Below are 26,203 nucleotides of genomic sequence, written 5' to 3' on the forward strand. Positions count from 1 at the left end.
TAATGCCATCTATTTTGTGAAGTGCACCAGTCCTTCTGCAGCAAAGCACCCCCACAGCATGATGCTGCCACCTCCGTGCCTCACGGTTGGGAGGTGTTCTTCGGCTTGCAAGACCCCCCTTTTTCCTCCAAACATAACGATGGTCATTATGGCCAAACAGTTCTATTTTTGTTTCATCAGACCAGAGGACATTTCTCAAAAAATACGATCTTTGTCCTCATGTGCAGTTGCAAACCGTAGTCTGGCTTTTTTATGACTGTTTTGAAGCAGTGGCTTCTTCCTTGCTGAGCGGCCTTTCAGGTTATGTCGATATAGGACTCGTTTTACTGTGGATATAGATACTTTTGTACCTGTTTCCTCCAGCATCTTCACAAGGTCCTTTGCTGTTGTTCTGGGATTGATTTGCACTTTTCGCACCAAAGTACGTTCATCTCTAGGAGACAGAACGCATCTCCTTCCTGACCGGTATGATGGCTGTGTGGTCCCATGGTGTTTATACTTGCGTACTATTGTTTGTCCAGATGAACATGGTACCTTCAGGCGTTTGGAAATTGCTCCCAAGGATGAACCAGACTTGTGGAGGTCTACAATTTATTTTCGGAGGTCTTGGCTGATTTATTTTGATTTTCCCATGATGTCAAGCAAAGAGGCACTGAGTTTGAAGGTAGGCCTTGAAATACATCCACAGGTACACCTCCAATTGACTCAAATGATGTCAATTAGCCTATCAGAAGCTTCTAAAGCCATGACATCATTTTCTGGAATTTTCCAAGCTGTTTAAAGGCACAGTCAACTTAGTGTATGTAAACTTCTGACCCATTGGAATTGTGATACAGTGAATTATAAGTGAAATAGTCTGTCTGTAAACAATTGTTGGAAAAATTACTTGTGTCATGCACAAAGTAGATGCCCTAACCGACTTGCCAAAACTATAGTTTGTTAACAGGAAATGTGTGGAGTGGTTGAAAAACGAGTTTTAATGACTCCAACCTAAGTGTATGTAAACTTCCGACTTCAACTGTATACAGTGGGGAGAACAAGTATTTGATACACTGCCGATTTTGCAGGTTTCCCTACTTACAAAGCATGTAGAGCTATCATAGGTACACTTCAACTGTGAGAGACGGAATCTAAAACAAAAATCCAGAAAATCACATTGTATGATTTTTTAAGTAATTAATTTGCATTTTATTACATGACATAAGTATTTGATACATCAGAAAAGCAGAACTTAATATTTGGTACAGAAACCTTTGTTTGCAATTACAGAGATCATACGTTTCCTGTAGGTCTTGACCAGGTTTGCACACACTGCAGCAGGGATTTTGGCCCACTCCTCCATACAGACCTTCTCCAGATCCTTCAGGTTTCGGGGCTGTCGCTGGGCAATACAGACTTTCAGCTCCCTCCAAAGATGTTCTATTGGGTTCAGGTCTGGAGACTGGCTAGACCACTCCAGGATCTTGAGATGCTTCTTACGGAGCCACTCCTTAGTTGCCCTGGCTGTGTGTTTCGGGTCGTTGTCATGCTGGAAGATCCAGCCACGACCCATCTTCAATGCTCTTACTGAGGGAAGGAGGTTGTTGGCCAAGATCTCGCGATACATGGCCCCATCCATCCTCCCCTCAATACGGTGCAGTCGTCTTGTCCCCTTTGCAGAAAAGCAAAATCGGCAGTGTATCAAATACTTGTTCTCCCCACTGTATATACAGTGGGGGGAAAAAAGTATTTAGTCAGCCACCAATTGTGCAAGTTCTCCCACTTAAAAAGATGAGAGAGGCCTGTAATTTTCATCATAGGTACACGTCAACTATGACAGACAAATTGAGGAAAAAAATCCAGAAAATCACATTGTAGGATTTTTAATGAATTTATTTGCAAATTATGGTGGAAAATAAGTATTTGGTCACCTACAAACAAGCAAGATTTCTGGCTCTCACAGACCAGTAACTTCTTCTTTAAGAGGCTCCTCTGTCCTCCACTCGTTACCTGTATTAATGGAACCTGTTTGAACATGTTATCAGTATAAAAGACACCTGTCCACGACCTCAAACAGTCACACTCCAAACTCCACTATGGCCAAGACCAAAGAGCTGTCAAAGGACACTAGAAACAAAATTGTAGACCTGCACCAGGCTGGGAGGACTGAAGATCTCACCCCGTGGGGTCAAAATGATCACAAGAACGGTGAGCAAAAATCCCAGAACCACACGGGGGGACCTAGTGAATGACCTGCAGAGAGCTGGGACCAAAGTAACAAAGCCTACCATCAGTAACACACTACGCCGCCAGGGACTCAAATCCTGCAGTGCAAGACGTGTCCCCCTGCTTAAGCCAGTACATGTCCAGGCCCGTCTGAAGTTTGCTAGAGTGCATTTGGATGATCCAGAAGAGGATTGGGAGAATGTCATATGGTCAGATGAAACCAAAATAGAACTTTTTGGTAAAAACTCAACTCGTCGTGTTTGGAGGACAAAGAATGCTGAGTTGCATCCAAAGAACACCATACCTACTGTGAAGCATGGGGGTGGAAACATCATGCTTTGGGGCTGTTTTTCTGCAAAGGGACCAGGACGACTGATCCGTGTAAAGGAAAGAATGAATGGGGCCATGTATCGTGAGATTTTGAGTGAAAACCTCCTTTCATCAGCAAGGGCATTGAAGATGGAACGTGGCTGGGTCTTTCAGCATGACAATGATCCCAAACACACCGCCCGGGCAACGAAGGAGTGGCTTCGTAAGAAGCATTTCAAGGTCCTGGAGTGGCCTAGCCAGTCTCCAGATCTCAACCCCATAGAAAATCTTTGGAGGGAGTAGAAAGTCCGTGTTGCCCAGCGACAGCCCCAAAACATCACTGCTCTAGAGGAGATCTGCATGGAGGAATGGGCCAAAATACCAGCAACAGTGTGTGAAAACCTTGTGAAGACTTACAGAAAACGTTTGACCTGTGTCATTGCCAACAAAGGGTATATAACAAAGTATTGAGAAACTTTTGTTATTGACCAAATACTTATTTTCCACCATAATTTGGAAATTAATTCATAAAAAATCCTACAATGTGATTTTCTGGAGAAAAAAAATCTCATTTTGTCTGTCATAGTTGATGTGTACCTATGATGAAAATTACAGGCCTCTCTCATCTTTTTAAGTGGGTGAACTTGCACAATTGGTGGCTGACTAAATACTTTTTTTCCCCACTGTATATATATATACAGTGAGGGAAAAAAGTATTTGATCCCCTGCTGATTTTGTACGTTTGCCCACTGACAAAGACATGATCAGTCTATAATTTTAATGGTAGGTTTATTTGAACAGTGAGAGACAGAATAAGAACAAAAAAATCCAGAAAAACGCATGTCAAAAATGTTTTAAATTGATTTGCATTTTAATGAGGGAAATAAGTATTTGACCCCTCTGCAAAACATGACTTAGTACTTGGTGGCAAAACCCTTGTTGGCAATCACAGAGGTCAGACATTTCTTGTAGTTGGCCACCAGGTTTGCACACATCTCAGGAGGGATTTTGTCCCACTCCTCTTTGCAGATCTTCTCCAAGTCATTAAGGTTTCGAGGCTGACGTTTGGCAACTCGAACCTTCCGCTCCCTCCACAGATTTTCTATGGGATTAAGGTCTGGAGACTGGCCAGGCCACTCCAGGACCTTAATATGCTTTTTCTTGAGCCACTCCTTTGTTGCCTTGGCCATGTAGTTTGGGACAAAGAGTTCAATCTTGGTTTCGTCAGACCAGAGAATCTTGTTTCTCATTGTCAGAGTCCTTTAGGTGCCTTTTTGGCAAACTCCAAGTGGGCTGTCATGTGTATTTTACTGTGGAGTGGCTTCCGTCTGGCCACTCTACCATAAAGGCCTGATTGGTGGAGTGCTGCAGAGATGGTTGTCCTTGTGGAAGGTTCTCCCATCTCCACAGAGGAACTCTAGAGCTCTGTCAGAGTGACCATCGGGTTCTTGGTCACCTCCCTGACCAAGGACTTTCTCCCCCGATTGCTCAGTTTGGCCGGGCAGCCAGCTTTAGGGAGAGTCTTGGTGGTTCCAAACTTCTTCCATTTAGGAATGATGGAGGCCACTGTGTTCTTGGGGCCCTTCAATGCTGCAGACATTTTTTGGTACCCTTCCCCAGATCTGTGCCTCGACACAATCCTGTCTCGGAGCTCTACAGACAATTCCTTCGACCTCATGGCTGGTTTTTGCTCTGACGTGCACTGTCAACTGTGGGACCTTATATAGACAGGTGTGTGCCTTTTCAAATCATGTCCAATCAATTTAAATTTACCACAGGTGGACTCAGGATGCACCTGAGCTCAATTTCGAGTCTCATGTCAAAGGGTCTGAATACTTATGTAAATAAGGTATTTCTGTTTTTTATTTTTAATACATTTGCAAAAATGTCAAATCTGTTTGAGAATATTTTTCTTTTTTAATCAATTTTAGAATAAGGCTGTAACGTAACAAAAAGTGGAAAAAGTCAAGGGGTCTGAATACTTTCCGAATGCACTGTGTGTATATATATATTAATTGATGGTCCCGTGTAGCTCAGTTGGTAGAGCATGGCGTTTGCAACGCCAGGGTTGTGGGTTCGATTCCCACGGGGGGCCAGTATGAAAAAATAAATGTTTATGCATTCACTAACTGTAAGTCGCTCTGGATAAGAGCGTCTGCTAAATGACTAAAATGTAAATGATGTGCTGCTTTTAGTGTCTTTGTGTCATGTTTCTACTTTGTATTTATTGTTGGTATAACTATTTTTCTGTAAGGGCTGTGTGATTTTTCTGTTCACTTGGGTCCAGTTGTTGAGCTCATTAAGGCCATTTAGAGGGCTCTCCAACTCTCTTTCTGGGCTTTCCTCAAACGGCCACATCTCGAAGCAGCTCAGTACGCCTCACAACTAGTCTCTGGTTTTGGGTACGGCTCGTGATATTACATTTTTTGGCTCAAGCAGTGTACGTGCTCAGCTGGAGTGGAATGGCTGCCTGGAGTTGTGTGTGTTATGTCTTGCTCGGGTGGTAGGAATACTGGGTGACGTCGGCGTAAATGTGCAACATGTTTAAGGTGTTGGCAGCTGCATAGGCTATTCTCGATGAGCAGTGGCAACATACTCTCTCTGTCCATCGCCGTTGTAATCTACTGGGAAGCCAAAATGTTCCCAAACTGGATATTTAAACGATGATGGAGAATCTTCCTGGATCCACCCCACCACTCGCCATCGTACAGAACTAGTTCCCGGCTGCGCCTCACAGAAGGACAATTTGAAATGCGGCAATTAAGATTAGAATTTAGATTACATCGTGCGCATAGGCTGTAGTTCTTTTAACGGAATAGCCTGAAATGTTTTTTCAGCTCAGATTTACTCGAGGCATACAACGCAGCGTAGGCATAGCCTATAAGCAGAGTTTTTATTTGTTATCTATTTTTTTATGTCTTAATTCGGGTTCACAGTGCGGACCGATCCAAGGTCCCTGTACCGAATGGTTTGGTACGAATATGTGTACTGTTACAGCCCTATCCTATATCTCACTTCCCTCCAGGACTGCTATTAGGACAAGATGCTGCACAGATTTAGGATCAGCTCTCCCTGCCCAAATTCTAACCCTCTCCTTTAGGGGCTACCACCCTCTAAACTGACCCCAGATCATTTATTATAGGGCTAACTTCTTTCTTCTCCTATCCCACCAGGACTCGTACGGAGACACGCCACTGCACGACGCCATCGCCAAAGACTTCCGGAACATCATTGAGATCCTGGTGGTGGTGCCCAACATCGACTTCACCCAGCAGAACAACCGCGGCTTCAACCTGCTGCACCACGCAGCCCTCAAAGGCAATAAACTGTGAGTACCACACTACTACTGCACTCTACACACTACCCCATACACACACCAACGCCACCCTTAAAGGCATCAGGCCGTGAGTACAATCAACACTACTACTACTAGACTACACACACATACTAGCTACATCTCACTACAACCCTCATACTCTCCTCTTCTTTACTCTCCTCTTATTTCTCTCTCTCTCTCTCTCTCTCTCTCTCTCTCTCTCTCTCTCTCTCTCTCTCTCTCTCTCTCTCTCTCTCTCTCTGTCTATGTCTCTCTCTCTCTCTCTCTCGCTCTCTCTCTCTCTCTCTCTCTCTCTCTCTTTCCCCCCCCCCAGGCTGAGATGGGAAGCTCCCCCACAGCTTCTATTCCCATGAGCCTCAGCACTGAGAACAGCCAGGCTCTCCTCCTGTCTCTCTCCCTCCTTCCCTTCCCACCAGCACTATTCACACAGAGAGAGAAGACACTCAAGACATCCCACACACATTCATGGCTATGCTACATTCTAAAACATTCTTTGTCCATCCAGACAGAAGGTGCAGCTCTGACTTCAGATACAAAGAACCCTAGTGTTGGCAAAGAGTCCACAATGACTTTGATCTGACAAGGAGTTTGAGGGTAGCAGAGAGAGTGGTTTAGGAGAGGAGAGGGGAGCCAGAGAGGGTGGTTTAGTAGAGGAGAGGGGAGCCAGAGAGGGTGGTTTAGTAGAGGAGAGGGTGGTTTAGGAGAGGGGTGCCAGAGAGGGTGGTTTAGTAGAGGAGAGGGGAGCCAGAGAGGGTGGTTTAGTAGAGGAGAGGGGAGCCAGAGAGGGTGGTTTAGTAGAGGAGAGGGGAGCCAGAGAGGGTGGTTTAGTAGAGGAGAGGGGAGCCAGAGAGGGTGGTTTAGTAGAGGAGAGGGGAGCCAGAGAGGGTGGTTTAGTAGAGGAGAGGGGAGCCAGAGAGGGTGGTTTAGTAGAGGAGAGGGGAGCCAGAGAGGGTGGTTTAGTAGAGGAGAGGGGAGCCAGAGAGGGTGGTTTAGTAGAGGAGAGGGGTGCCAGAGAGGGTGGTTTAGTAGAGGAGAGGGGAGCCAGAGAGAGTGGTAAAGTCATATAGGTTGTGTGGGTGACACTGTCAGAAACCATTAAGGCTCCAGACTTGAATTCTGCTGAGCTGAGGGAGGGAATAAAATCTAATCAGTTCAGTTATCACCCCAAAGCCAGGGTGAAATACATTTAATTCGGCAATAACTAGAATACCCAGGCCAACATTGTATAAAGTTGCAACATTTCGTTCAGTTTCGGTCTTCGTCAGGCCTTTAAACCCCACAAGTCAAGTGAAAAGCTTGAGCTGGTCTACACCCAAAAGAAGTTAGTAGAGGTGCTGACTAACAGTGAATAAACTGTAGGCTATAAAAATAAAGAGTTGCACACACTATATACAAGCTCCCAGTAATGTATTGGGTAAACCACCAACGTATGAGCATCACAGTGCCTTCTTCAGGGTGATAGGACTGAAATATAGGAGGAAATATAGGACAGAACAAATGCTTATAGACCCAACAAGTGATTGAAGTACATCAGAACGCAACTGTTAGACATTCTGTTGGCAGCAGAACGCAGTCTGTTAGTCATGGCATAACCAGAAATAGTCTAGAGCAGTGTTTCCAAACTCCAGTCCTCCAGTACCCCGAACAGTACACATTTTGATTGTAGCCCCAGACAAGCACACCTGATTCAACTTGTCAACTATTCATCAGGCCCTCAATGAGTTCAATCAGATGAGTTTGTCTGGGGCTACAACAAAAATGTGTGCTGTTGGGGGTACTGGAGGACTGGAGTTGGGAACCACTGGTCTAGAGTAACTGGCTTTGCTTAACCATCCACCTTATAGCAAAACACTTGTGTTACTGTTAAAGGGATAGTTCACCCAAATTACATATTGGTTTCCTTACCCTGTAAGCAGTCTTTGGACAAGGTTTGACAGCAATCATATCCAAATCATTCAAAAGTATCTAAAATTGATTGTGAAGCTCAACAAAGTCACGTATAGATGATTTGAACATGATGCACGAAAAATGATAATATCGGTACCATGACTTGAATGAGATTTGTGCCACAAGCCAGGCCCCCAACTTGATAGGACCCTCCTCCCTCAATGCCACTGGTAGTTGTCATGACCCAGCTTCTCTCATCACATTGGCACAGCTCTGGGGGGACTAAATAACAGCTACACCCCCGAGCCCACACACACATCTACCCTGTACTGCTTGTATCTCTATTCCACCCCTCAACCCCCCCAGTGACAAGCATCTTCTTGAATGGGGAGAATGTTGACTGGGCACAAACAGGGGGAAAAAGGGGAATACAGTCAGTCTGCAGCACAGAATCATAAAAGAAATGGCCAATCTGTTCGGGCACATGTCATATGTGCAGTGCTGGAGTTCAGCGTGCTCTCCCAAGCATCCATTTGCAGCTGCTGCTGCAAATGAAAAGAACATAGAGAATTACAGTATTCTGGAGGAGCTATTTTCACTCGTACTATCAGTAAATGTACACATTAATGTATTAAGCAGTGGTATTCAAACTTTTTCAGCAGGGACCCCATTCTTTTCCTCCAGAATTTCTGGGGACCCCATTTTTTTTTCTCGCAACAATTCCTCAAGACCCCAGCCCAAATCTGATGACACAACCTTAAAATTGGTCCATTTTCATTTTTACATCAACAAATAACCTTAAATTCATTACATTTTAATCTCTTATCGAAAATACATAAATACATTTACTCAAGAAATTTGTATTTTTCTAATTCTCTATAATAATAATTCTGTGCTCTTTTAAATGTTTTGTTCCCAAAAAAGTTACCCCGTCACTCCGACTTTGAATACCACTGTATTACAGGGTGGTCTAAGGTACTGTATGTATGTATGCATGCATGCTAAGGTATAGAGGAGATTTAGCAACACTTGGAGAATAACGGAATTACATTTTTAAAGTGTATTTATTGCTAAAAGTTAGCAGATGGATCTTTGTGGTCGTCGCAACGGGAAGCCTGTTGAAACCACATCAGACGATTATGTCGTCGACACTAGGAGGTCCCGTCCAGTTGACAGAGAGGTAGATAGCCGGGAGATGGGCCTGGCTCGAGGCTAGCTCAAGGCTAACTGGTGATTAGCCAACAACATCCATTCGGTTGCAGCTAGCTAGTTGCGATGATCCAGTGTTAAGGTCCAGTGATTCAGTGATTCCGGCAGAATCACTGAGTTGTTTGGGTTTATTTTTCCCCAAAGTAGCATCCCTAAAGCGGTTTTGAGTTCAGTCGGAATTCTCCAATTCTTCTCTCGCTCCTCTCCGGTGTTTTTGCCAATAGAAATGTGTGTTTGTTTATTTGAGTGAAGGTATTTATTTAGTTTATCTGAGGAAATGGAAAAAGAGCCTAGTTCTAAAAGGATCCTGGGAAGGCAGGCAGCCAGAGCAGTACTGGAGCTCCCCAGACACAGGCAGACAATGAGACAGAGAGCCTCATGGAGGCCCTTTCTCTCTCTTTCCCCATCTCTCGCTCGCTCCTGTCTCCTCTCACCCTCCCTCCCTCTCGCCAATCTTCCTCAATCTCTCTCTTCATCTCTCTATCTGGTGACCTGGGCTCTCAGTGCTCCTTCCCGAGTCCCCAGCCAAAGGCCAGTCCGTCTGTCCGTACGCACCCCAGCTAGGCCTTAACCCTCACACACAGTCCAACCACAGCAACATTAAACGTCTGAGACGACTCCCTCTAACTACTTCACATAACTACTCAGCAAATAAACACACTTAAAAATTCCTTTCTTTCCACCTCCTCAAATCGATGTCACTTATAAGCTATGGTTATTTTCCCCAGTGAGTCCACGATTAAGACCAAACGATGAGAACCCCAAAATACATTTGCTCTCTAGCGAAAGCATTACCATAGCGTTGGAATGCCCTCAAGTCATGCTGTATGAGCTCATGTTAAGACAGTAATGCCTCGTAGATCAGGGGATATGGGAATATTCATGAATGTGCAGGGGTTAGTATGGAAATGATGCAGAGATCTAAACCGAGGGGAGGCGAGGTAAGAGGCGACGGAGTGACTGGGCTAAAATCCAATCAGAAACACTTTCCAATGGCTGCAGGGGGAGGGGCGGGACTATGAGCTTGTGAAGTGGGGAGGGGTAGGGGGGATCTGAGAGATGCGGTTTTGATGGAGGAGCGATGGAGGCAGCCGTGACAACCTCCCTATCCACCCTCCATCCTGCCTCCCCCTCCTCCCTAAGTGATCCGCACTGCAGGTACAAATGACCTGGATGTCCCCCCCACCAGTAGTACAGTATGTGGTGAGCTGCTTCTAGCAAGGCTGGCTGACCATGCCCATCTGCTGGTTGTGTCCTAGTGATGGGTGAAAAAATCTACAGTTTCATATCGCAACATTATTTTGGACAATATTATATAGATACTCCAAGTATCGATTTGTAAAAAAATATATATATATATATGTCTGTACCTGCGCCAAAACTCCAGTATTTTTCATCGTATAACTTGTTCTCTATCTTCTTCTTAAATAGTGAGCCATCATGTTTTCAGCGCTTTTATTTTCATGACTGATCAAACTTTTCTCATGCTCTCTTGTCTCTCTGCAGCAGACATAATGAGCAATATGTTTGGAACATCAAATCGCAATAAAATCTCAGTATCGAATCGCAATACATATAGAACCATGAGAATTGCAATACATATCGTATCGGCACCTAAGTATCTTGAGAATCGCAATACATATCGTATCGGCACCTAAGCATCATGATAATATATTTTCATGATGTCCCAGGCAATTCCCAGCCCTTTTGTTTCCTCCCTGGCAGCACTGCTGGTCGTGTACAGTAATGCGTCTGAAACAGGTGAGCAAGGTGTTAATGAGGGCTGCACACTTTTTATTAATTTTTTTATCATAAATAATGCTGCATTAAATCCCCTTATTTTACTCCGCAGCAGAAATAATTTGACTTGACCGTGCTTTTACTGTACACTACTGTAACTACTTGTACTAAACAGCTACCCAGTCAAGAGTCGACACTCAAATGTTTAATCTGCTGTTCAGTAGTGGTCATTTCAATTAAAGATAGCCGTTTATTCTTGAAGAATATAATTTATAGATGCCTCATGAGCTTTCAAATTATTTAACAGTAACTTGGAGATGCAAATAAGAGAACCTACTTCTAGTTGACATTAGATTATTAAAAATGAGATGCAAGGGGAAAACAACTCTGACTAATGGGAAAGGGCATGCCTGCCTGTCTGCAGTGGCCCGAGAAGTGTATAATACTGTACAGGCCAGGGCTAGGGGACTGGGGCACTGACTAAGGTCTGTTGAGTTCAACATGCTATAAAGCAGCCGGCGCAGAGGATGGACACAGACAGCCCTGCTTTACAGCCAGCCAGCTTCTCGACAGACTGCAATATCAAAACCCAGTGCTTGAATAACAAAGCAGGATTACTCAATACGCCCGTCCTATTCGTCCTCAAAGCCCCAGCTCAGTCTCTCCACCACCACCACCTCTCATTTTGCGCTATGGAGATTGGCGAAAGTCTGTGGAAGTAGTTATAGAATATATTTTGTGGGCGAATATGTGGCGTGGATTAGAGTGAATTATGTTGAGTGCTTGAGGAAGCTTTATTTGAGTGTGGGAATGGTGGAGGAAGTGACTGATGGTAGAGTGAGATGCTGTATGGCAGAGGAGGAGGAGGGTGTTAGGAATGAGCAACGGTAATCCTTTAATGCAAGTTCAGCCGAGGGCTGGAGGTCAATGGTGTTTAGAGCCGCTGCTCCTCAGTAAAACGCTTAGCACTGCCTAATGGAAATCCCTGACCCATGTTGGGGCTCGCTTGGCTGTGTGTCGTTTCCTTTCCTTCTTATGGCGGCCTTAAGCTACCGATGTGACACATTGACCTACGTCACAACACACATCTCTCTGATTCCAGGGTTTCCGTGTGTGTGTGTGATTATAATCCATAAAGCACTCTTCTGTCCCCAAGGCACGAAACATGTACATTATATGAATAGTGCACTATATACTCCATCTGAACCCGAGGCCATTTGTTTCTACAGGGCCACGGAGAAGATCTTGGCTCGGGCGCGTCAGTTGGTGGACGTCAAGAAGGAGGACGGCTTCTCAGCTCTGCACCTGGCCGCCCTCAACAACCACCGAGACGTGGCCGAGATCCTTGTGAAAGAGGTAAGGAATGGGGCTGAAAAGGGGTTTCCCCCAGCCTGTATATCTCTGTATCTTTCTATCTCTCCTTCTCGCTCTGCTCCCTAGAGTTATGAAGGAGACCTCCCCCTGGTGGCTGTTAACATATATGACATGTTTGGTTGTGGAGCAGCTAGAAGGGTTGTTGTTTCCATGCAACACTTTCAAGGGCTTTTTGGCTTAAAATGAACTTTCCAATAAACTTTCCTTCATGCTGCCATGACAGCATCCTTTGAAACTGGGACAGAAATGCCACACTAAACATTACAGGTACTAGAACAATTGTGCTGTCTTGCAAACCAAACAGCCAATAATATAGGCCTACACATAGGCTAGGCCTACTGTCAATTAAAGTTGCAGTAAACGTTACTTCGACAAGTTAAACTTAAACTAATATGTATAATATTGTCAAAGTGTTTATTAATATCCTTGAATTGCTCAACAGGCAATCGGACATAAGCTCCCGCAGCAGCACTTTCAATAATCAGGAACAAAAAATTAATGAATGATGAGTCAGTGTTTGAATGAATGATGAGTCTTAAAAATGTTGCATTTATATGAAAGTCAACAACAATCAGATAAAACAAATTATTATTTAGCTTATAACATTCTTTATAACACTTAAATGAACATTGGGCTGAAAACAAATAGGCCCATTATCCTTAGGCTATGCCTTTTGCCTATCGAACTGTAAAAATCCTAGATATACAATCAGATAAAACAAAATTATTATTTATAACTTTCTTTATAACACTTAAAAACGAATGAACATTGGCTTATGCTAAAAACGAATAGGCCTATTAGGATATGCCTTTTGCCTACAAGTAACAAAATAAATAAAGTAGCCTAAACAAAATAATACATTTTAGCCTATCCTATAGGCTATGTCTTTCGGCTAAGATGCATCTGGATTTCAATATAGGCTACATTTAAAATTAAATAAAGTGCAATGAGGAACCATTAGGTCTAGTTGTTTCTTTACCATGTCTTAGGTCTACGTAAAGTTTCTGACAAGAAACACCAGTATATTGACCTTTTTCTTCCCCAGAGTAGCGAACCATTTGTCCTTTACATTGCATTCTTCCAGCCTATTGACCCCCGTACAGTACTGCATAATAGGAACAGCACTGTAAAATACTTACAGATACCAGGCAGTCACAGGACAGCGACATAAAAAGCAAACGCATAGAATCTAACATTGGTACCTTCAGAGCCTTCCCCAAAAAAATTCATGACATCAACACCCCTCACCCACCCTCTCTCAGGGCCGCTGCGACATTAACATCCGCAACAACCGCAACCAGACGCCGTTGCAGTTGGCGGTGACGCAGGGCCATGGGGACCTGGTGCAGCTGCTAGTGGCAGAGGGTGCCGACGTCAACATGGAGGACGAGGATGGGGACACGGCCATGCACGTGGCCCTCAGCCGCCCGCAGCTGGCCAACGCTACGCTCACCCCCGCCACCTCCAGCACCACGACCACCACGCAGGAAAGAGGAGAGGGAGGCCCAGGCTCATCATCGTCCTCGCTCTACTGCCGGGTAGGACTGTGAGGAGGGGTGTGATCCTTCTTGATTAATCAGGAATTCCTGATTTTCTAGCATTGTCCTCCATTCATATACATTTGAAACTGACCTATCCCCTAGCCAAAATCCTGCTTTTCCTAGAATGGTGAACACAGCGATCAGACTGGTTCCACAGGCTAGTTTTTCTATGTTGTCCTAATCACATCCTTAACCAGGTAGCCTGGTCCCAGATGTGCTTTAGCCAAACTCCTCTGACTATTGTTCACAATGGTAGCCAATGGAGTTGGCTAAAGCACATCAAGATGGGGACCAGGCCAGGAGAAGGGTGGTGTGAGAGAAATCATCTACCCCAGCTTCATTTAGGCACAATCACTCCTCACCTCCATTTTTTTATTGTTCCTTCTATTAGCTAGGTAGGTTATTGGGAAATCATTATCTTATACAATATGGACAAGGTATCGACAGAGCCTTGTATGACTACTTTACATGACCCAGGTTGGTGCAACAGATTGGTGGTGGAAGGAATGAGTTACCCCCCAATAACTGCACAATTACAATATAAAGCGCTTTCATTTTGAGAAGAGCTTTATGTAAATGCAAATCATCACCGTTGTGTTCTAGCTGCCACTGGCACCGCCGAAGGGCATCCTCTCGTATCGGCACGACCCCAAACACTGCAGTGCTCAAATACTGGCCACCCGCCAAGCCTTTTTGGGACTTGGTGGATGGATGGGGTAAACAAACACACACATACACTGGCCATTTCAAGGTGGTCAGTCTTAGTACTCTGTATTCAGCAAAGGAGAGGGGGCAGGGGTTCTGGATTTGTCCAGCTGGGGTGCATTGGGTTTAGTGACATCACACCCTTGCTGTACTCTAGTCTGTGTATGAGGACCAGACATGCCCTTTGCATTTAGTAAACAGGTGGGCAGCTTGCATCTGACGTGCCACTGATTACTATAATTACTAGAAGATTATTGATTAATTGATACTAATGATCAATTACTAGTTTTAGTGTAATCTTATGTCCCCAGTAATCTTGTTGTGGTTGTTGTGCACTGTACTGTCTGTCTGTCTTTCTCTCTCTGCTATATCTTATGTGTGCAGCTTTCAAGCTCTCTTATGTGATTCCTTTAATTTACAAGATTAAAGGCTCATCAGAACTCAATTCTCTCTCTTCCTTTTCCCTCCCTCTTCCTGTCTCCTGTGTAGCTGAGCAGCTCGGGGCTGATGGGTAACACGGAGCTGAGCGTGGGTGCGGCCATCGCCTGTTTCCTGGCACAGGAGGGCGCCGACATCAACTACGCCAACCACAAGGGCAAGAGCCCGCTGGACCTGGTGGCTGATACAGCCGTGCTGCAGCTCATCAAGAGCTTCTCCGAGAAGTACCGGTACATACAACAACCACTGACTGACTGACATAGTCCTACTATTATAACAACACCTCACACACTCCTAGCTCTGAGGGCTCAGCCTGGAGCCCCAATCAGACATAAATGGGCTTTAAAATAAGTGAAAAAGAAAAGACCAAAACAAAGAAGATAGATATCATACAGTATGTGTACCAAATCAGTCTTCCATCCATCTGTTCCTTTCAGGTTGCAGCGGCTGCAGGCCATCACGTGCGGCACGTCACTGAGCAGCACCAGCCTGCGGCGGGTCCACACAACACCCAACACCATGACCAACCTGGCCATGCCCGCCCTGCCAGGGCCCAGCGAGTGCCTCATCTGCTCCGAGCTGGCCCTGCTCGTCCTCTTCTGCCCCTGCCAGCACAGCGTTGCCTGCGAAGGTAGATGGATAGCGTGCAGGGCTCGACATTAAGCCTTGTCCGCGGCAATAAAATAATATAGAGATTTCAGTAAAAAAACGCAATATCAAATAATTAGTCCGATCAGAATTGGATAAGGCAGTGGCGATGCTGCAGTGCACAGCAGGGCGTACGTACATGGTTGACATTCTGAGTAAATTGTCTATATTCCCATTTGCTATAGCCTATTTCAATAAATATGTTATACTTACACAAAGCAAGAGAACAATGTAGACTGAGCTAAGAGTCTCACCAAAGCAGTGCAAAATATGCGGTCAGAAAATGTTATTTTTTTCTCTCAAATGTTGGATGATCTGGGCCAATATCCAAAGTCAATTTTTATAGCGGACACTCCGCTGTCTTATTGTTGTAGAAGCCCAAATTCTATATTTTCTCTCCATTTGATATGAATATGACTTGGCCTATTAAGCCACTCTTTCAGTTTAATGCATGTTAGATTTCTCCTGCCGTGCCATTTCATGATCAAAGAATGAATGAATCTAAATGAGTTCTAGGCTATCTCAGCAAGTTTTATGTTGTTTTTGAATAACTCAGGCCTAAGGTAATAATGAGAGAGATAGAAGAAACAATAGCAAGATATAAAGATCAAATTTGAAATTTGAACAAACAGTTGAGCAAAGCATTATAAAACAGAAATGATGCATGCATGCAAGGCTAGAAAAAATAATTCCTTGCAATTGTGAACCAAACGACCAAAAGCCTAATCCTACTAACTGAAATATCATAAAAGCATTAAGACAAATTAAAGTTATGAATAATATTTTCCAAACTATTCTAATAAAGTGTTTAATGTGCAGCTTTTAAATGGGAATAATTATGAAAGTCATGCTATGCTATTCTTCATTCAAATATTTTAAGCCACAAGAAGTGGAATTGAGCAAACAATACCAAGATGGAAAAATCTAATGAGGAGTCAAAAGAAATGCATGGTTGGCCTATTTCCATATTATTCTAGCAATGTGCAACCTACCTACAACACATATAGTAGCCTAGGCCAATAAGAGAGGAGGGAGAAGAAAAAAAAACCTTTCTAATTATCCAGTTCCAAGGACAGCAGAGTTGCTCTGCAGCCCATGATGATTTACAACACATCTCTTTCGTGCCACAGCTCTACCAGAGTGGAATAGGCTATTTGAAAATATTTGGCTTTTAGTCTAGGACTAGGTTTAGTCTTTGTCCGGGGAAACTGGCCTTTGGTGTTTCCACAATGGTACTCGGGTACCTTATTTTAGGTTTGAGGTCTTTGGGATCTGAAGTAACTCCTCGTGCCTCTCCCTAATCTCTCCACAGAGTGTGCTCATCGAATGAAGAAATGCATCAAATGCCAGGTTACGATCACCAAGAAAATAAGACAAGGTAATGGTACCACAGATAAGTAGAAGGCCTGTCTTGTTTTCTGATTTTTATTGATGTGTGTCGGTGAGGGGCATTGGTAGTAATTGATAAATAGAAGATGTCCGGATCATACTAATACTAGTACAGATCACAATACCTTTCAATGGAGTGTGATGTTGAAGTGAATGATGTGCATCCCCCTCCTCTTCCTCCAGACCAGACAGAGGTGGACTGCAGCCCGGGCTCGGAGAACTCGGAGCAGCACAACCTGCTGGAGCAGCTGCAGTCACGCTACCGCCAGATGGAGGAGCGCATCACCTGCCCCATTTGCATCGACAACCACATCAAGCTGGTCTTCCAGTGCGGCCACGCCTCCTGCATCGACTGCAGCGCCGCCCTCAAGACCTGCCCCATCTGCAGGCAGACCATCCGCGAGCGCATCCAGCTCTTCGTCTGACCCAGGCCCTCCTTTCTTCCTCTCTTCCCCTCCCCCCCGAGGAGTGGCCCAGGGGTGGTCAGCTCATTGCCCGCCTTCTGCTGGTGTTTGTTAGTCAGTCAGTCTGCTCCTCAGTCGTTCAGGATTAGCCACTCGATCGTCCATCCTGGCTCAGCTGCTGCGCTTTGTTGTGTTCCGTTGCATGACGTTGCGCCAGGGTTCCCAGCAGTGTCAACGAGCTGGATATGGTCGTACTAACTTGATTTTTTGTTTTGTTGTTGCCTGTTTCTTCACGGCTTTGTCCGTGGCCCCCAGTGTGCAGCAGCCGCAGCGGGTTGCATCAGGAGGAGGCAGTAGCGCCACAAGCTCCATTCTCATTGGTCCACAAGGAGGACATCCCTACGAACCAGGGAGGAAGTCCCTCTGAATAGGACCTCACCTGTGCTGCTCTAAGAGGATGTCTGTTACTCCCCGTTAGATTGCATCCCACCCTGTTCCCCCGTTTGCCTGTCTTGCCTCCCCTGTTTACAAGGCTGCAGAGAACTGGCCGATGTCTCCCTGTCTTGAATCCAGTGTATTATGTTTGCTCTCCTTCGTATGAAGCTCTTTGTAATCAGTGTTAGTCTCCAGAGGGTGATGGTATAACTAAAGGCTCCTCTGTATAGCCCCTCCTTCTTGCCATACGTACGCAAGGGGAAAATACACACTTTATATATGCATGAGTATATGCATATTCAAAGCTGAAGACTGTGTTGTGGGTTTGGTTAGATGTGTGGTTTTAAGAGTACCAGTAATTAGTACTGAGTTATGTCTAAAGGTGTTTCTATTTAGCTAAAGTCATATTATTTTTGGTGTTTGCTCAGTAAAAAAAATATTTCTGCTGAAATTGCACCCAAGCCTATGTCCTTCTCTACTCAGGGTCCTGATTCATTGAAACACTTCTAGCATCAAAAAGGTCACAGAATGTTTTTTTTTGTCAACCCTTTTTACATTGGAGCCATCTGACAATTTGGTGTGTGTTCATTAAGGGACTTGTAGTTGATGTCTGGTAACACAACAGCTAGGACTTTTATAGCAGAATAGACCTGTGGATAAGTTCACTTCGGCCCAACATACCTTTCCTGCTTTAGGTATGAAATGAATGTTTAAATTACACCATTGTAGAGAGTGGTTTGTGTGCCGCTTTAAAGAAAGGAAAGACTTTGTCAGACGACGCAGTGCAAGTCATTTTCCTTATACCATCACCCAGATACCCATCGGCTTTGTTCTTTTTAGATATGTATCAAAATCATGATCGAAGCCTGTGTCTGTTGTTCATCGGAACCTGAGCGTCTGTCCTACTCCTCTGTGTGTAGGGTTGTACTACACAGCGATAACGTTAGCCGCACGCAGACCCGCTTGCAAGCATCATCACACAGCCTCAGACAGGGCTCAGCCCATTGGGTGGTGCAGATAGGTTTGTCATTGAGTTTAGGTCAACTTTGGACTCTTGCAGACAGAATTACTTTTGACTTCTGGAGGCCTTGGTGTCCTCTAGTTAGAGGAAGACCACTGATACTGTACACTATGATGAATCAATCCTCCAATACAGAACAGGAAGGATTAATGATCAAGCGAGGTGTGTGAACTTCCACCAAAGCTGAGCCTGAAAAATAATGAGCATGTATTTGCTTTTTCTTTCTTATTTTGTCACAATGTGGAATTTTGGCAGCCTTTGGACTCTGTTTTCTTGTCATGTATCTTTTTTTTCTCAAACAGATGTATTGTAAACATTGATTTAGAAAGGGCAAAAATTATTGTTAAGTGTGCATCTGTAGTGCACTTGTCTCACATCAGTCAGCCTACCTAGAAGAAACCCTCCCCAGTCGGTTTGGCAAGGCATTTTGGATTGTACTTTATTGATAATCATCCTTTGTAATGTTTGGTTTGTTTTCCGAAGGGCTTATGCATTTTTAAAAAATTGATCTATTTTAATCTTCTATTTCATTTTTCTATTGTAAACTTCCAGTGACAGGGGTTTTGTAACGTTAGATCCCAACTTTGGGAGAGCCAATTAAGATTTACATTTGAATGTCAGAAAAATGTAACCTGTCTTACTTTGCCTTTTTGGGGGAAGGTTGTACAGATGCGTGGAAGAGAGGGAAAGTAAGGTTTACTCAAAAGTACTACTAACGTTACACCAGTGCCAAATCTTCAATAGGATGTGCACTACATAGGGAATAGGGTGTAATTTGAGACGGTGCCCAGTCCCTCTTTCCAGCTTCTGATTAACAACTGATATTAAAGAATTCTGTTCCAAAGTATAATCAATAAAACAAAACATTGGAGCCAAAAAGCATTTTTCTTTTATAATTTGAGGCGTAATGAATATAGAGCATTTCTGATTGAATCAATTAGATCATCAAAGATTGTCATCTGGGGTCATGTGAGTAGTCTGTGCACAGGTAAAGGCAATAATAGTTTAGAAGAGCCAGGAGGTTTGGAAATATACCACTAGAGGTTTGCTATGAGAAGTACATAACATTTAAGCAACAAATGTTACTGTTGGGGTGTGTACAGTACAGCACTTGGAGTTCTGATGTTGGCCTTACTGCCCATTCCTCTTATGTTCATGTTTTTTTCAGTTGTATTCTGTACAAAAATATTTTGCAATAAATATGGAACTGTTTTATAAGGATTTGGTGTTCTGTGCTTAATCAGTCACTGTCTCCTCCCAACATGTAATTGACATGTCACCCGTCTAACTTAAAATATGTTTATCCAACTCAAATGAATCAATCAGTATATTAATGTTTTCTAACTCAAATTTATAAATTTAGTTTACTCACAATAAGTGTAATTTGGGGTAATTTGAGTTGGGTAAAGGTATTAATCTGCGATCGTCTAGCAATCCAAAGGTTGCATGTTCGAGTCGCGTTGGGGAAAACATTAGCATTTTAGCTAACCCTTGCCCTTATTCTAAGCTTAACCCAATTCACCTAACCGGCTACGTAAATACACCTAACCTTTGTCGTTTTAGTTCAAACCTTTTCAAATAATCCTAACCTTTGTTGTTAGTTCCCCTAACCACCAATGTAAATTCTCCCCATAATTCTCCTTTGTTACAGCACAACAAGCAACCTGGTCTCGTCCTCCAAGACATATGGTAAAATACCTCATCCAATTCGTATGCTATTGCACGTCCAGGTAAGTTGTATGATACTATACATCCTATAATTCGTATGATATTGTACGTCCGCTATTCCATTCATAATGTAACCTAACATAATATATCATACTAAATTGTGTCACAGATTTACGTACAGAATAATACGAATTGCCCTGAGACCACGTTAGTGTAAACGCAGCCTATCTGTTCAAGCTTTTCCATGTCTACACATGGTAATGTGTCCACATTGGGCCAAGATTTCCTGGTCCCTACCTGTATGTATGCAAATTATTTGAGTGTTTCAAAAATATATATTTGTTTTAATGTTAAGTCAAATATTGATGTCTTGAGTCAATGGTGTCACCTGTCAACAGGGGTGGAAATAGTACTGAAATATCCTACTCAAGTAGAATTACTGTTACTTAAATTAAACTTTCCTCAAGAAATAAAATGAGACTCAGAAAAAAATACAAGTACTCAGAAAAGCTACTCAATAACAGTAACGAGAGTAGTGGTCCTCTGTAGCTCAGCTGGTAGAGCACGGCGCTTATAACGCCAAGGTAGTGGGTTCGATCCCCGGGACCACCCATACACAAAAAAAAAAAAAAATGTATGCACGCATGACTGTAAGTCGCTTTGGATAAAAGCGTCTGCTAAATGGCATATTATTATTATTATTATTAGTTGTAATTTGTTACTTTACATCTCTGCCTATTAATGATTTCAGAGGAAAGGTATAATGAAATTACAGGACTTGTGTATGGCTTGTTCCTCATTCATCAGTAAGTAGAAAAAATATCAAAATAAACAAGGGCAGTAGAGTTGGATAATGGTTTAATAAGCAATGATAGAAATCCAGACAAAACATTGTGCGAGCGCCTCACTATTCCCATCTCAGTGTCTGTGCTTTTAATGGGTCAATTATCTCGCTATGCTGCAGAGCACACTGATGATGCTAGCCAGCCTGTTCTTAGCAAGGCCTGTATCATAAACCATCTCTGTCCTTAGCCTAACATAAAATAACAACCTCATGCCCTCTTCATCAGGAACACATATGGTGCAAACACACAAATTGACTTGCATATGACAAACTGCTCATGAATGGATGATGACAGAGCCACATGAGAGCAGGGGCTTAACTCAGGTGGTGGAAGCGTTCTGAGCGGTGCAGATAGAAACAGAGCAGACATGATGATTCTCTTATGGATTTTAGAGAACAATATCTGTGTGAGGCACTTAATTTCTTTAAAGGAGAGTATAATTATTTTATTGCGATGGAATAGATATTCCTGAACAGGCCCCAGCGTAACCTAACCATATCAATAATTGCCTCAAGGAAGGAAGGAAAGATGGACAAAAGAGCATTTGGTCCAGTGTGGCTGTTTATAAGAGTGTGGCGCTAGCAATGACAAGGTGGAGGGTTCAATTCCTGCAGGGATCACATACTGGTATGCACTCATTATACTTTGCTTTGGATACAAGCATCTGCTGAGTGGCATATTTATGTATTTGTAAAGTTATTATTAAATACAACTTTAGTTGTAAAGTATTGAAATGGTGGATGGCTGTTATGCACCTGGTGGGGTGAGGCTGAAGTGTCAGAACTGCAAAAGGTTGTCTGTGGCTTGGTTGACCAAATCACTTTTTTTCCCTTTGTACCTTTTATTCAGACAGGCAATAAGTAGAGGGGGCGAAAGATGAAGGGGGGATACAGTAGGAAAAATGGACACACGGACCGTCGAGACTGACAAGTTCTATACTAAATGGTAGGGTGGGGCGATAAATAGCCTTTTAAAGAGGCAATCTGCAGTTGAAACAATAACAACGCTCATCCCCGCCCGTTTTGGTAAAAAGCTGAGGGATGGGGCTGGAGAAATGTAACCACTCTCAAATAAATAGACAGAGCTATGGATGCAAGGGCTGACCATCCATGATATCAAAAGTATAGTTTTATCCATGTAGTGAGGTTATACACAGTGTACAAAACATTAAGAACACCTTCCTAATATCGAGTTGCACGGGAAACAGTTGAGCGCGAAAAACCCAGCAGCGTTGCAGTTCTTGACACAAACTGGTGCGCCTGGCACCTACTACCATACCCCGTTCAAAGGCACTTAAATATTTTATATTTCCCATTCACCCTATGAATTGTACACACACAATCAATGTCTCAATTGTCTCAAAAATATTTATTTAACCTGTCCCCTCCCCTTCATCTACACTGATTAAATGTATTTAACAAGTGACATCAATAAGGGATCATAGCTTTCACCTCATCAGTCTGTCATGGAAAGAGCTGGTGTTCATAATGTTTTGTACAGTGTTGGTTTACATTGTCTGTTTACAAACATTGATTTATGTTGGATTCTGATGGGGTACAACAATTGAACTAAGCTCATGAGGCATTTCTAAGTTATATTCTTCAAAAATCAATGGGTACATTATTAATGTATACGTTTTTAAAAAATGTATGTAGCAACTGCAGATTGCTATTTTAAGGTATACAATACCCTCTATAAAGGTATTTTGTCTACATTAAGTAAATTAACATGATGCACATTTTTACCATCAGACTGAGTACTTTGGCTGACAAGAAGTCCAATGGTAATGTCCCAGGCCTGTTCCATAGAAAACACAAGTTATTTACAAATGAATACAAGTCTACTGGCTTCCAGATGATTAATACTGTGGGCTTGCATTTCTAATGATAAGCATTGGGCTCCAATTGGGGAATTGATGTCTTATTCAAACCTGAAGTTTGAAGCTCAACAGAAAGCTGTGTGGCAGAGTATGGGCACACAGTGCAGTGGCCCCATTTACATTGCATATTTCAAAACCTTACAAAAATGTAAGGCTATAGTCTTCTCTGAAATAGTCAAAATTATTTCAATATCAAATTCTGATAGAAGAACCTGAAGTAAATAAATAAAAATGACAATTTCTGCATTATGCGAGGAACAAGAAAAACAAAGACAATAGATGTCATTTCTTAATGAATCCATAACTTCCCAAAACATACAGCCTAACAGTAAAATCCTAAAAGGTCACTAACTGGTCCAATGCAAATTAGGCTGAGATCTGGACCATTTGGGGGCATTTCCATGTACTCACAATGCATCACATTAATTTAGATTTGTTTATGGACTGGATCAATTAATCGTTGCACTCCTCTGTCTAAAACTAAAACAGAAATGGAAATTACCAATCCTTGACTCCAAAACCTGATAATAACAAGGCTACCATCTCATACCAAAAAACAACAACATTATTGCAATTCATAATTTTAACCTCAAACCCTGATGAATAAATCAGGCTATTGTCTTAACATTAGCAAAAAAACAGACATTTCAATTTAAGAGATTAAAAGGTTTAGATTTGGTTTATTGACATTTTGAAGAATTGCATCACTGGTAGCAAGTCTAAGGGCCCGACGCAACGCATGGCAACAGTTTTTTCAATGTCTGTCCTCATTTTGAGGCATCGGGACATGAAATGTCCTCTGTACTGTGGTCTTATACCAAATGAGTCTGAACACATCTCAGACTTCAATCGATACACAGAACTCTGCAAAATACTGGACCAGTTACACATCTGGTTATATCTGTCAGTATTACAGAAGAGTAACTCAACTGTCAGTTTCTCTGGATGTATAAATTAGACAATAAATTAAAGCCTTTGAACTCAAGTAAATTATTACAAATACAAAGATGTACATAAACTAGTCTGTATAAAAAATAATAATAATAGCTATACAAAGAAGCTACAATTCGATCACAGTAGCGGTAAGCTGCCTTGAGGTGCCAGAATGATCCCAAAGACATAGAAAAGTCCCATCAGGAGGTTGAGCTTGGCCGTCTTTTGGGGGATCTTGGAATAGCACTGGCTGCGGAACTGCCTCTCCAGGGGGAAGGCCATGGGTAACGTGAGCAGGGGTAGGGCCATGCTGATGGTGTAGTGGGTGGCCAGGATGCAGAAGAGCACGTAGGGGACAAACAGCAGGAGGTTGAAGAGGATGTAGGACAGCGTGGGCCCAATGAGAATGGCCAGAGTGACGATGCCCGCCTGTTTGTCAGAGTCCATGTCTCTGGTGTTGTTGCTGTGAAGGATGGCCTCTGTGTTGAGGGCCAGGGGAACGGCGTAGACCAGAGGCAGGACAGACAGGTAGCCCACCTGCACAGCGTGGGCAAACATTACCGCCAGGGGGCCAAACGTGATCAGGATCACCACGTCCCCCAGGGCCACGTACTTAAGACCAATGCCTGGAAACAGGACAGGGAAGGTATCATAAGTATCTGGATATTAGTGTGTGTGTGTGTGTGTGTGTACTAGTAAATAAAGTGAGGGAAATAATGTCAGTACATTTAATGCCTAGCTCACCTCCTGTGTACAGAAAAGAGCTGGAGAGCCCTCCAAAATAAATAAGGGCCAGATGCTCCATCCTCAACGTGGAGATAAAGTAGAGTAGGGTGGCACACAAGCAGCCCAGAGAGTAGAGCAGCGCTCCGAACATGACCACGTCCTGCGGCGCCAGGATCTCATCCACCAGAGTCCTATCATCGCTCTTCTTGTGGTCGATCCCTTTGGAGAAGTCATAGTAAGTGTTAACCAGGTTTCCTGCCCCATGCACCACCAGCACTGCCACAGCACACACCATGAGGATGACCAAGTCCACAGAGCCCTCCAGCTTGTAGGCCAGGGCACTGCCCAGCACCACCGGTGTGAGGGAGGCGCTGAAACTCCACGGTCGCAGGGCCAGCACATAAGCAGCACACTTGTACCTCATGTCGGACGCGACTCTGGCCCTCCCTGAGCTTCGGTGGGCGGCGGTGTGATTCTGCACAGTGTCATTCAAACCGGAGTGCCTCGTCTCATTATGTCCATTCGATCCAGCCAAAACAAATGTCTCTGCGCTGCTTGGTTTCTGCCCCACAGCCATACCTCTGCCAGGGTCCGCAAAACAAAGAAACGGATGGTAAACCTGTAACAGAATCACAGAGGTCACACATAGAATGTAATTAAATGAACATCTCATTTAATGAACAAGAGCATTAGAATCCAGGCTCTGTAAGTTATTGAAAACCAGTATGGAGTAGTTATTGTATTGTCCTTCATTATTGAAGGGTTGCAAGAGCGTGCGACCAGAATTTGTTGTTGTTGAGCAGGATTAAAGGGTACTACTACATGCTAGGCCGTAGCTAGCAAACGAGTCTGTTTAATTTCCAGTACTTCCTGAGTAGCTAGAAATATGCTACTTGGACCACCTGTATTTCAATGCACCATGTTGTGAATTGTACAAAACACCTGTTGAATGGCCACATTACTTTCTCCCTACAACCTCGTAAAATTGGCATTTAGAGCATTGCACTGCTGGATAGTCAACTACAGAGATTAAAGGATTAACGCTAACTAGCAAGCCAAAAGCCAGACACAAATGAAATGTCCGAAACCGGACTTTACCTGTTTTATGTATCCGTTATCTGATAAACTATTTCACGCCATGTAACAACATCTTTCTGTGACCGCTAGCTAACCACAGGGCTGACCCTACTCCCTTGGTAAGCCAGCTACGTGTCAATTTCGAGGATATTTCACTGGCTGATCACAGTTAACCCTGACAGACGACATTTCGTCCAACCCTCTTGAGTGAGTGCGGACGTAAATAGGCGCCGTTGAAAACTCGCTTCAATGTGATCTGAGTTCCGGGTGTTGTAGATGACATGTCCAAGAAGAACCCTTTCCCCAATAAGAACATTTAAAATATAGCTTATTTTGTACACTCGCACCAACGGATATTTTAGAAATACTAAGGCAGGCCAGGAAGTTAGTTGTTGGTTATCTGGTGGTGGGTCAGTGCGATCTCTCCCTATCC

General features: G+C 43.4%; 2 protein-coding genes across 4 annotated transcripts in view; one reads left to right on the plus strand and one right to left on the minus strand.

Moving 5' to 3' along the window:
* Positions 1 to 19,863, plus strand: part of LOC311150298 (E3 ubiquitin-protein ligase MIB2-like) — an 85,001-nt gene extending 65,138 nt beyond the window's left edge. For all 3 annotated transcript variants that reach the window (XM_084187691.1, XM_084187689.1, XM_084187690.1), the window contains 7 exons: positions 5,688 to 5,842; positions 11,917 to 12,043; positions 13,324 to 13,599; positions 14,797 to 14,975; positions 15,183 to 15,376; positions 16,706 to 16,771; positions 16,966 to 19,863. In XM_084187691.1, coding sequence (XP_084043817.1) covers positions 5,688 to 5,842; positions 11,917 to 12,043; positions 13,324 to 13,599; positions 14,797 to 14,975; positions 15,183 to 15,376; positions 16,706 to 16,771; positions 16,966 to 17,207 — 1,239 coding nt within the window. In that variant the 3' untranslated portion in view covers positions 17,208 to 19,863. The remainder of the gene's footprint in view (positions 1 to 5,687; positions 5,843 to 11,916; positions 12,044 to 13,323; positions 13,600 to 14,796; positions 14,976 to 15,182; positions 15,377 to 16,705; positions 16,772 to 16,965) is intronic.
* A 3,831-nt stretch (positions 19,864 to 23,694) lies between these two features.
* LOC311149789 (ubiA prenyltransferase domain-containing protein 1-like) lies at positions 23,695 to 25,979 on the minus strand. Its single transcript, XM_084187016.1, has 3 exons — positions 25,792 to 25,979; positions 24,712 to 25,312; positions 23,695 to 24,593 (listed from the first exon to the last, which is right to left on the minus strand). The coding sequence occupies exons 2-3, from the start codon at positions 25,268 to 25,270 to the stop codon at positions 24,106 to 24,108; spliced, it is 1,047 nt and encodes a 348-aa protein (XP_084043142.1). The 5' UTR covers positions 25,271 to 25,312; positions 25,792 to 25,979; the 3' UTR covers positions 23,695 to 24,105.
* Between the last annotated feature and the right edge of the window lie 224 nt (positions 25,980 to 26,203).

Source organism: Coregonus lavaretus (genome assembly GCF_964263955.1).
Source record: "Coregonus lavaretus genome assembly, chromosome: 22".
NCBI lineage: Eukaryota > Metazoa > Chordata > Actinopteri > Salmoniformes > Salmonidae > Coregonus > Coregonus lavaretus.

What these genes read in the sequence shown, in the direction of transcription:
- LOC311149789 (XM_084187016.1), bottom strand. Translation starts at nt 25,270, where the DNA reads ATGGCTGTGGGGCAGAAACCAAGCAGCGCAGAGACATTTGTTTTGGCT. An exon ending in CTCTTTTCTGTACACAGGAG is followed by an intron (nt 24,594 to 24,711) that starts GTGAGCTAGGCA and finishes TCCTGTTTCCAG; the next exon opens with GCATTGGTCTTAAGTACGTG.